The sequence below is a fragment of the Equus przewalskii genome, chromosome 1 (assembly GCF_037783145.1).
Source record: "Equus przewalskii isolate Varuska chromosome 1, EquPr2, whole genome shotgun sequence".
Lineage (NCBI taxonomy): Eukaryota > Metazoa > Chordata > Mammalia > Perissodactyla > Equidae > Equus > Equus przewalskii.
Window position 1 is genome coordinate 159,747,068 of NC_091831.1, and position 12,506 is coordinate 159,759,573.

General features: G+C 41.4%; 1 gene segment (V, D, J or C); it reads left to right on the forward strand.

Moving 5' to 3' along the window:
* The first annotated feature begins 339 nt into the window (after nt 1-339).
* Nucleotides 340-12,506, forward strand: part of LOC103543748 (T cell receptor alpha chain MC.7.G5-like) — a 440,107-nt gene continuing 427,940 nt past the window's right edge. The window contains 2 exon segments of the C gene segment in view: nt 340-608; nt 700-1,003. Coding sequence covers nt 741-1,003 — 263 coding nt within the window.

The following is a 12,506-nucleotide window of genomic DNA, read 5'->3' on the forward strand; positions in this document are numbered from 1 at the left end:
TATCACATCTGCTTTGTCATTTTTATTTTAAAAAAAAGAAAAAAATTATGCCGTTGTTATGAATGAAACCCTGCCACTGCTGCACACCATTCCAGGTCCCATTCTTCTCTCCAAGAGTAAGTCTTCTCAGAATAAATTTCCCAGCTCCACTTCCTCTTTATTTTCATCCTAGAATAAAAGAACTCAGAAAACATTTCTCACTTTCATTTGAAATTATAACCTAAGGCCTATTTTCTAAAAGAGAGACCAAAAGTACTGGGAAAACTTTCGTCAATGAGACATAGCCACCCACCCACCTGTCAAGCCATTTCCTGTTCTGAAGCAGAAGCATCACCGAGCACAGAGGAGAGCCCAGGCCAGAGCAAGAGACTTCTCACCCTGCAGGGGAGAGCTATCAGCATGGCACTTGTTAGCTTGCTGTGGGCGGTCGTGGTCTCCACCTGTCTTGGTAAGGGAGGTGAAGGTCTTTATTTGTAATGCTTTCTAACTGGGCTGTGAAACAAGACAGAAGATTAATAGAACAGAAATTGCACTGTCTCATAGAGCCCAGCTACACGGAGGCAGAAGCTGGTATGTTCTGCCTGAAGCTTGAATCAAGAAGGAGAAAGGTGGGTGGGCATGAACCAGCTTGTGAGTCCACCTGCTTTCTCTCTCTAGTGTGATACCCCAGTGTAGTTCTTTCTCTTCTCTTTCACACAGGATCCAGCACGGCCGAGACGGTCACTCAGCCTCAACCAGAAATGTCTGTGCACGAGGCAGAGACTGCGACCCTGAACTGCGTGTATGACACTAGTGAGAGTAATTATTATTTGTTCTGGTACAAACAGCCTCCCAGCGGGGAGATGATTCTCATTATTCGCCAAGAAGCTTATAAGCAACAGAATGCAACAAATAACCGCTTCTCCGTGAACTTCCAGAAAGCAGACAAATCCTTCAGTCTCAGGATCTCAGACTCCCAGCTGGAGGATGCTGCAGTGTATTTCTGTGCTTTCATGAGGGCACAGTGAAGCAAGCAACAGGGAGAGGCTTACAGAAACCTCAGACCTTAGTGTCTATGCAAAGGTTGGGGGAAGTGGTTGAGGTAAGAGGAACATAGAAAAATCATCGATTTCTCTGCAGAATAAAAGCTTCTCCTATTGAACATCAGAAATACAGAGAGATGGATGTCTATAAGTTGTAACCCTTAAAATAGTAGTAATAATCATGATGTGTGTAGTGCTTTCCAGTTTTACAAAGTGTCTTCACACATACTGTCATGTGTAACTCTCATAACTTTGTATGGCACATGTGACAGGTCAGATTTCCTAGCATTTCCTCTGTCCAGCTTTATAGTTTTCCTGGGAGCTCATACCGCTAAGAATCGTCACCTTTCCAATTTTGTTAATTGGTGCTTGTTCTTTTAATTGTCCATCCACATCTGAAACTGAATCTCCTCAGAACAAGTTATCTATATTAGAACACAACAGGTGTGATAAGGGGGCATAACTAGGGAGGGGCTCCCCTGGTCCTACCATGGACCTAAAAGATGACCTAGTTCTTGATACTTCAGTCAGCTGACTTCTAAGAATGATGGAATGGCCTGTTAAAGGCTCAGCTAAGAAGCCAGCTCAGGAGCAACACCCTTAGTAATTGGGATGATAAACTCCGGGAAGTGATACTGTTTGTGAAACCAGTAGCTGATATATGGTGCTGTGGCACCCTAGCTAAAATACACAAGGTTAGAAACCAAGAAATGGAAATAGAATAGACCTCTCCTATCACTCCCTGTAACTTATTTTCAGAATTTGTGTTTCCCTTTCCCACAACCCTAGGCTCTGTTGGATTAGAGGCCCTAGTTCCCAGAGAAGAATGCTTCCACTGGAGGATTCAGTAAGGGTTCCTTACTGCAGCTATGACTGACACCTAGGTCATTTTGAACTCCTTGTGCCAATGGTTCAGTAGGCAAAGAGAGAAGTAAGTAGACTTGGAGAGGTAGTTGACCCTGATTATCATGAAGCACCAGGTTGTTATTATACAGTGAGGGCAAGGAGGAATATATCTGGAATTTAAGTGTTTCACATTGGGTATTTCCATGCCCAGTAAAAATAGCAGATGGCAGTTGCAGAAACAAGACCTAAAAAGGACAATGTCACTGAGACCCCTCAGCAATGAAGGTCTAGGTCATCCCATCAGGCAAGCAACGTAGGTCTGCTAAAGTGCTATACATTGGTAAGGAATCTGGAGAGTATGGCGGAGGAAGGAGAAGATGAGTATCAATTATAGTCTTGGTACTGGTTAAAGAAGTGGAGCCTGAAGCTCATGTCATGCAACCCCCCCCCGCCCTCGCCCCTGTATTAAGTGTTTAACATAGATTTCAGCCAGCCACAAACTTGAAGACTTAGTGACACAGTGAAAATAATATAGGGCAAGCATGCATCTGAGTTGTCCAAAGAGAGCCCTGTAACAAATATCTCAGGTGCCTCGTGATCACGTCCAATGCCTAGCTCTGATTTTATCAATAGCTATGGTGGACAATTCTGTGGACTCTTGGACTTATCTCAAGCTGATAACATCCACATTAAACACCCACTGTGTATTTTTCACTTCTTACCCCAGGGCCTCCTCTGACTCCTCAGGAGGTCACTCAGCCCATGGGCAAGCACAGCCTGAAAGTATAAGGGGATTACCACCCCTGCTGGCAAGCACCAACCAGTGAGAAAAGAGGACTGATGAATGCACTAGTTCATGCCTTCCAGCAGACAATCCTGAACGGCATCCCGTAATGCTTCTCAGAAGATCCTGGCAGAATGAAGCCCCAATCTCATACTACCTACTGTCTCACTCCTACTTCCTAAGGTCCCTTCCTAAATAAACCACCTTCCCCTGAGTCCTTGCTTCAGGCTCTATTATAACAAAATTAAAGCAGAGTTTCTTTAAAAATTTAATAAAGAACAGAAGAGAGTTCAAGGTAAACTGTACTGGGCTGATTGCTAATAAGAGCAGGTGGTTGCTTTAGTGACTAATTGGAAAAATAGAAGATGTCACTTTATTTTTTCAAAAGACGGTGAAACAGATCACGTTGATGAAATTCCAGTCTCTGCAGATGTGGGATCACGTCTTTTCACTGCACAAAAACTTTGCTTTCCAAATCTGAACTCTTTTATCATTATCCCTATCCGTGAATCTGCTCACCCTGTACTATTTAAACCTCATTCCTACTTCTTCCCAAAATATACCTCTATTCCAGTCAGTCTGTTCTCCTTCCTGGTGCACAGGCACTTCAAGCTCTTGAATTTCTTTTTGGGTTGTTCCATTCCCCCAATTTAGCTTTTGTGTATATTTCAGGCTGGTCAAATCTTATTAGTCTTTTGAGTACAACTCACGGTTCATCTCTAACAGAGAATCCTTGAATTCCGTCTCTTCTAATGTCATACAGACCTGAACCTGAACAAAGCAATTTGACTCTTAGTGACTTACCTTTTTAAATTATTTGCTGTTGTGTCAAGGTACTGAACTTTACAGTCTCTATGAGGACAGAACTCTGCTCTGCATACTTCAGCATTCCTCGGTGCTCTTGGCACAGGCTCAGGCACGTAATAAGTACTTGATAAAGCCTGAAGATTATGCTTAAAATTTATCTTATAATCATCAAGTGTTCATGAAAGAATATTAAGGGGAAAATTTGGTATGTTTTAACATAGTCACAGAAAGTTTCTTTGAGAAGGTAAGACATGATAAAAGGTAGGATTTTTTAAAGCAATAATAAAGGGAAGAATGGGTATATTTTAAATATCAAGTTCTCTTCATTGAGTGTAAATAGAAACCTGAAACTCATATAAACAGATTACTTCCAGAAAAGATCTCTTCACTAAACCAAGTTATTTCTGTGTAGAGGAGCAAATCCTAGGAATTACCTCAGTAATTATTTGTTTGACCTGAAGAGGGCACTGCATGCATCCATTGACAACAGTCATTTGAAAAGCCCGTCTCATGGTCAAAAACCTGCTATGTTCCTAATACATACGAAAAACCTGAAACAAACGATCCTTTATATAAAGAGTCTAGGTCAGATTTCCACATTACAGAATCGAATCCTCCATGGGCCTGGGAAGGCCAAACCATGGAGTAGCTTCTAGGAGTCAGATTTATGATCTGATGGCTTCAGTCAGGATGTGAGCTGGGAGAATTTATGTCATCAGGAACCCAAAGGACCCAGAAGGTTCTGAGATCTAGTCTCTATCTTTTATAGAAGGTACTCGAAGAACAAATGAATTCTTTTGTGTGTGTGTGAGTGTGTGTGAGTGTGTGTGTGTATATGAGGAAGACTGGGCCCGAGCTAACATCTGTTGCCAATCTTCCTCCTTTTGCTTGAGGAAGATTGTTGCTGGGCTAACATCTGTGCCAGTCTTCCTCTATTTTATGTGGGCTTCTGCCACAGTGTGACTTGATGAGTGGTGCCAGGTTCACACCTGGGATCCGAACCTGCAACCCCTGGGCTGCTGAAGTGGAGTGTAAGAAGTTAACCACTACACCACCGGGCCAGCCCCAGAAATGAATTTTTAAAATCCATCCTTTAATATTATCTTTTAAGAAAAGTAACCATCAGATGAAGAAAGTTCTTCTTAACTGACCATCCAAGAAGGAAACAATTTTATTAGCTGCTGTAATTATTTGAACAGTGTTTCAGATCCATGGATACAGGATGGAAAGGATCTATAATGAATCTGGTGTCTTTGTTTCTGTTCTGGTTTTTTAGGGCTTTGCAGCACAAGAGTGGATTAGCAGCCTCCTTCGGTGTTAGTCCCAGCTCCTCCACTCCCTGCACATCAATACCACACAGTCAGGAGACTAAGGCACCTTCCTCTGTGCCAAAGGAAATCCTTGCTCCCCAGAGAGCGCCAAATACACTGGGCCCCACTCCCTGCATTGGGACCGCCACTCAGGGGTTAGTAATCATCTCCTCTGACAAAAGAAAATTGTAAATGAATAAAAATAAAACTTTGTTGAAAAGACTTTCAACAAATTTTTTGTTCACTCTATTTTCAGATAAGAAATTGAGAGTCATGAGAACACTAAACCCGAGATGTCTGAGGTGTTTAGGAGTGGGGACCCTCAGTGTTCTCTAGGCAAGATCCACCCAACTAAGAGGGAATGTCTTGACCTCTGGAGCAGCTTCTCCAACTTGTGCCATTAATTGTTGATGTGCCTTTGTTTCTGCCTCTATAAAATTTCCCGTATGAGAACATGGGAGTAGGCATGAGATGTTCACATATTTTTCTCCTAGTTTTTACCTTTTATAGTCTAACTAGATAACCCTTATGATAAATCCTGTGACAGCAGTTGCCAGATGCTGTTGATTCCCAGGGGTACACAGTGGAATTTCTCAGACTGCCCAGAAAGGGTACTACTTTTCTTTTTTAACCTTTTCCTCTCTTTCCTTTTCCTTCTTCACCCTTCTTTTCTGCTTAATATTTTGTAATCTGGCTTTGCTCACCACCTTCTATGGACTTCCTAAATAACCCAACCCAATAAACTATCCTTACTTAAAACAAACAAAAACACAAAAGACAATGATCATCTGGGCAAAATATATATTTTTAAAAAAACGAAATGAAAAGACAGCTTTTGTCCACCCCCATATTTGCCCACTTGAAAGTTCTTTCATACACATTTCATATACATCATCTCATTTGATCCTCAGAGTTCAACACTGTGATTACCTACCTGTGGAAGCTAGGGACTGAATGGATGATGGATATAAGATACTAAAGTTCTGATAGGCTGGGCCCAGAGGATCAAGAAAAGATCTAAAACAACAGGATAGACCTTCTGGTTTGAGATCCCCAACCAGCACTACAGGCGCAGTGAATGCAAACAACAGGCAGAAAACATTTATCCTGAGAGCCTCGTTAGTGAACTCATAGCTTCAGCTAGACTGAGGGCCAGAGAAAAGACAGCCTGATCATCTAAAGTTTCCTATAAAGACTGAAGAGGAGAAGGGAAAAATCATAAAGTAACGACATTTTTACCAATGTCAGTGACTCTGACCAGAAAACGGTAGGCATGGCAGAAAGAACTGTGCCATCTACAGAGACTCACCAAGTTGTACTTTAAGAAGTCCTCTGGAGTTAAGAACATCCATGGCAAAATGCCCACTGTTTACCACATTTCCCAAATGGAATTAATAAGCAGGTTGGGAGAGTTAAGGCCACTGGTCCCTATACAGCAAGTCAGCTTTTAATTTAGTCTTTTCTTCTCCTTCTTTTATGCAGGGGGAAAAAAGTTCACATAAAGCTGGACCATCGAGGTGGCCTTATCTAAGACTGGATGACACAAACTCCGTAGGAAGAGAAAAGAAATGCAAATGAGACTAGCAGTTCCTTCCATTGTGAGTTTTCATTTTTGCTCAGTTGCCTCTTCTATAAATTGAGGACTATAATTCCTGACCTTTCTCCTCTGAAAGAATGCATGTATGAGAAAACATGAGATGGCGATATAAAGCTTCCAGATGTGCAACACAGGATGTTTCCAAGTAAATTATGTATTAATTGTTCTGATTCTTCATTCACAAAGCCATGAATAGATGTGCACAAAAGTCCTTACAGGCACATTTACCACTGGTATTGCAGAGTTCTAGAACTTCTTGACACAGCCAAAGCCAGATATTCTTAATAAAAAAGGCATCAAGCAAATGGCAGTGCCATTAGACATCAGAATCCTGGTTCCAATTTTCTCTAGACTGTCTGAGTGTTGCAGTTTTCTTTATCATTGTTTTGAGTTTTAAGAAATGATTAAGATACAGTATTAATCAAAGAATAATATAACCAAAACCTGTGTTATGGCTACCCAGAGACCGTTATGATAAAGAAAGAAACAAAGGAAAGAAGGAAGAAAGGAAGGAAGGAAGAGAAAGCTGACAGAAAATTGAAGTCATTACGTTAGCCTTGCCTGTCTTTTCCCCACTCATCCCATTTTCCTCTCCAAGATACGACTTCACAAAAACAATTTACAAGCAACTTCTCCTCTTGACTTTTATTCCAAAATAAATTACACTTCAGACATCTTTTTTCATTTGGCACTATAGCCTAAGATTTATTCTCTGAAGCAAAAAACAAAAGGCATTGATAAACTTTCTAAGCAAAACATAATGAACGGCCCACATGACATGTGATTTCCTGTTCTGAAGCAGTGATGTCACCAAGTACAGCTGATACCCAAGCTTCAGATCAGAACGAGAGACTTTTTTTCACCTGCGGGAGAGCTGCCAGCATGGTTTGCCCTGGTTTGCTGTGGGCGTTCGTGGTCTCCACCTGTCTCGGTAAGGAAGGCACATGTATTTGCTTTTACCAGTATACAATAGGACTGAGAAGGGGGAAGAAAAATCAATAACGCAGGGATCATACCTCCTCATTGGTCCCTGTTATTGGGGGCAAGAAAGTTGATGGACTTTGCCTGAAGCTTGGATCAAGAAGGAGAAAGGTGGGTGGGCATGAACCAGCTTGTGAGTCCACCTGCTTTCTCTCTCTAGTGTGATACCCCAGTGTAGTCTTTCTCTCCTCTTTCACACAGGATCCAGCATGGCCCAGACGGTCACTCAGCCTCAACCAGAAATGTCTGTGCACGAGGCAGAGACTGCGACCCTGAACTGCATGTATGACACTAGTGACAGTGATTATTATTTATTCTGGTACAAACAGCCTCCCAGCGGGGAGATGATTCTCATTATTCGCCAAGAAGCTTATAAGCAACAGAACGCAACAAATAACCGCTTCTCCGTGAACTTCCAGAAAGCAGACAAATCCTTCAGTCTCAGGATCTCAGACTCCCAGCTGGAGGATGCTGCAATGTACTTCTGTGCTTTCATGAGGGCACAGTGAAACATGCAACAGGGAGAGGCTTACAGAAACCTCAGGCCTCGGTGTCTATGCAAAGGGCGGGGGAAGTGGTTGAGGAAAGAGGAACATAGAAAATCATCAAGTTCGTGAAGTACCTTCAATGTATCCATTTCATTTAACTCACAACACTGTGTGTTGTAGAGGACAAGTCAGATATTCTAAGTGTCACTGCTATCCAGTGACTCTCATAGCTCTAAGTGAAACTATATTCTGGAATCATGCCTTAAGCTTTTTACAGTGTGAATTACTCTAATGACTAGTCATCTGCATGTCCCATGGTAATATCAAAGCCAACATATCCCAAATTGAATTTCTTATCCTCCCCATAAATCTTATTTTTTCTTTATTTTCCCCTCCTCAGCCTCACTCAGGATTCAAGCACACAATAAAAATCTGCTGTTGCTGGGTTTGGAGAATTTCTTCACCCTCTACCTTCTACCATAGACCATCTGATTTTTTATGTGTGCACATCTTATTTCTTTCTAACTACAAAACAGTGCAAAAACCTACGTCATGTCTGTCTCATTGTTTCCCAGTTGATCAGTCATTCTTCCTGACTTTACCCTAATTTCACCCTGCACTTCTTAAGTTTCTTTAATGTACCATTTGCCTGACCTAAGAAGATGAGGAAAGAGAAAAAACAATTGTCAAACAGGATTTCGTGTGCTGCTAGTACTCATCAGCAAATGCTAAAAAAAGATTGATTTCTGGTAATGCTATCAATGCTTCTGATGAGGCAACCAAGGAGGAGGTGAACCATTTAGAAGAACCCAATCTAAAGTGGCTCCAAGCAGCTGCTGTGGCCAGAATCCCATCCCTGAGAGTTGGGGGATGTCTGGACCTGGAGAGGCTTCCAGCCTGCTTATGCTAAGGGAAAAAAATAATAATAAATTGGGAAAAACAAGTGTCAACCTTTCTTTTTATGTTCATAATTCCCCCAACACATAGTTTTTACCATTGAGACCGCTTGTGGAACATTTAATTTCATCTGCCCACTTTGAGTGAGTGATAGAGTTGGATAAGACACTCTACGGCTGCAATAGTTAAGTTCAATGAGTGGGTTCCAGAGCTGAGCTTAGAGGTATGTTTAGAAGGAGCACTGGAAGTTACTGGAGCTAGGAGAGGCCAAGGGAGCCAAAGCCAGACTGCTAAATAATAACTAAAAATAAGCACTCGCAGGAATACCTGTCATCTTTAGTATCAGTACTGGCAAGAGGGATTCAGTACCCAGACTAGAACTAGAACCAGAGCTGGTGAAATACAGAGGACATTTTGGATTTCCTGTGGCTTCTCCACAGTTTTCCTGAGAGCTCCTCTCCTTCCTGCCCTAGGGCCTCACAGCTAAGGGCCCCTTAGTCCCCTTGAACAGCTCGGGGCCATCGAGCACTCCCCTTTAGCTTCATGTGTTACACCAACCCTGTTCCCCAAATCCCACTCACTCCCACCATTCACTTGAAACGCACCCCTTCAGCTCCTAGAACACCATGCCCCAGCCCAGGCTCAGTAGTCCAGGCTCTTGCTGGTCTGGAAAAGTGGGTCCGACATCAAACTCAGTGAAAGTATCACCTCTCACGCAAATCAGATAACCCCGGGCCATTCACATTTTACCCTCTTCTTTCCCCTCAAGTCCAAGTCACCAAGGCTTACAACTTCAGCCCTAGTGATGAAGTTTCATATCAAAGCTTGCTGCTTCTTTCCATCCTTGCTTCTAGTGCCTTCATATAACTTATCTTCTTTGAATTAGTAAATAGTCATCTATCTAGTCCCTCTGTCCTTAATTGTGCCTCCCTTCAAACACTACCTCACACAGCCCCTCGTGCGACCTTCCTACAAGAAAAATCAGATCATGTCTATTCCTCTTTCAGTAAAGCCCCGTTTCCCACAGAAAGAACCTGTGATGATTCAGAATTTAAGTCCCAGCTGAGCAGAGACCGCTACTGTATCCCCAGCATCTACCATGCCTCAGAGGGTAAAGGATCAAGACCTATCTACTGAATGGATTAGTTAGCCCCACCATATGCTCTCGTCATCTCAGCACATGAAATTGTTTCCTGTCTCTATGCCTTTATGGTCACAGCTCCCGCACCATGGAACACCCATCCCTGTTCAACCACTTCACTATTGTTCAAGATGTTGTCAACTTTCCCCTCTTCTCTGAATCCTTGTCCTAACACCCTTGCCCAGGAACAACCAACTGCTTCCTCTTTATGGCCCTAACTGAAACTCTAAGCATATTTCTTATGTAGCAAACCTAACATTTTCTGGAACTTATAAGTATTTTTTACTGTATCTCCATTAAAATGCAAGCTTTAGTTGCCAGGGGCTGAATTTTATTCATTTCAATAGGAAAAGTGCCTTCAACATTCCATAATTCACAGATATAATTTTTTAAAGCTTTTTTGAATGAAGTTAATTAATGGCATTTTCCTCATTAAATGTGATAAAATAAAAATTGATAACTTTTTTATTTTGCCATCTCCTCTACAGCTGTGTCAACCATAGATTCTGGGCTAACTCAGAGGAAACAGAGACTATAAGGTGCTTAGAAAATTAATATTAATGACAATATTATATTAATAATAATAATATTTGTGGTAGCTAACTCTTACTGAATATGAATATGTGCCCCACATTCTGATATGTGCATAGTATGTATTATTTCATTTAGTAGCTTCAACAAAACTATGCTGTAGATACTAATATATCCCAATTTTATATGAGGAAATTAAAGCTCAAACAGGTGAACTTGCCTAGAATCGCACATTGTATGCATGGCTCATTAATCAATGACCCTTTGCCTCCCCAAAGTGTCACAAAATGTTAGTCTCTCAGTCTCATTAATTTGATAGACACATAGATTACAAGAATGAAGGAAATGCATGAAAATAGTGCTGAACCATGCATACACTTGTAGTCTGTTTTCACTTTTTCTAGGATAGTAACTGCATACTGCCGGATTTCATCTTTGTTAGAGAAGTTAAAGTAAAATTAATCATATTGCCATTATTGTGTTTTTACACAGGAAATTTGTGCCTTTTTAGTGTTAGTTTATAATTATTTGGCTTGTAAATTTTCAAGAATTTCAACTCCTGAAATGTATTTTTCAATAGAATTTTAAATTTAAAATACAGTCTTTGGGGACCAGCCCAGTGGCGCAGCAGTTAAGTTTGCACACTCCGCATTGCCGGCCCAGGGTTCACTGGTTCAGATCCCAGGTGCAGACCTATGCACTACTTATCAAGCCATGCTGTGGCAGGCGTCCCACATATAAAGTAGAGGAAGATGGGCACAGATGTTAGCTCAGGGCTAACCTTCCTCGAAAAAAAGTTTTGGTAGAAGTGTTAATAAATGTTCCAAGTGTCACATTGTGCAGCTCAATGAAGAATGCAAAGGTTTAAAAGGAATTTCTAACTTTTCCAAATTATTATAAAAAAATCATTTTTTGTAACTTTTTTTTCATACGGCTGGGTGTTGCTGTGAATGCTCCTTTGCACTTTTTTCCCTTCAGTGAAAAACTAATATACTCTGAATATTTTCCCACATAAATAAACAGATTTTCCATAGCATGAGTTCCTTGGCTATAAAATTTTACATCTTTGGAATATACCTTAGTTTACTCAATCAGTAACTTTTGCAGGTGTGCATGATAAGGTGAGCTTGGCTACCAAACTGAGGCTATTATAAGTAAAATTGAGGCATTACAAACAAATACATGTACATAAATCTATATGCAAGTAAGAAAGAGCCCAGATGAAAGTAACTGAAGGAAAAAACAAAAAAACTGTTGGCAGAAAAAAGTGAAAAATCCAGGTTAACTATCCTTTCAGGAAGGGCTGGATCCAGGTGTTCGAATAATGTCACCAGTAATACATCTCTCACTTGGCTGTGCTTTACTCCATTTTGGCTTTATTCTGAATCAGGCTGTGGCCAAAGTGATGGCAAACACAGCCACCAGGAGGCTCAGACTTATCTCCTGCTGTATTACTTTCCTCTTGCTGCTATAACACAACCACAAATTTAGCAGTTTAAACAATACAGATTTACTATCTTCTGGAGGTCAGAAGTCTCACTGAACTAATCAAGGTGTTGGCAGGGCTGCATTCCTTCTGGAGTCTCCAGGGGAGTCCAGCTGAAACCCTGAGCCTTTTCTAACTTCTGAAGGCTGCTGCACTCCTTGGCTCATGGCCCTCTTCCATCTTCAAAACCAGCTCTGACCTCTGATACCATTGTCACATCTCCTTCTCTGACTCTCTTGACCATCCCACTTTCCTCTTACAAAGGCCTTTGTGATTACATTGGCCTCAACCAGACATTTCAGAATAATCTCAATATCCTCAGCTTAAGCACATCTGCAAGATCCCTTTGGCCCCGTAAGATGACATGTCCACAGGTTCTAGGAGTTAGGATGTGGACATCATTGGGGAACCCTTATTCTGACTATCATACCTGCCAACTTAACAACTCAAGCAAAAGGAGCAGGTTTCTTTCCTGATGATTCCAAAAACCATCCTGGGGCTGACTTTGCCTAGACTGACTTGTTCTGATCTGGGAAATGGAAAGAGGTGGTTCCCCAAGGCAAAGGCAAGATACTATTAGAAGAAGAATGAATAATACATAGGCAAAATAACAGAT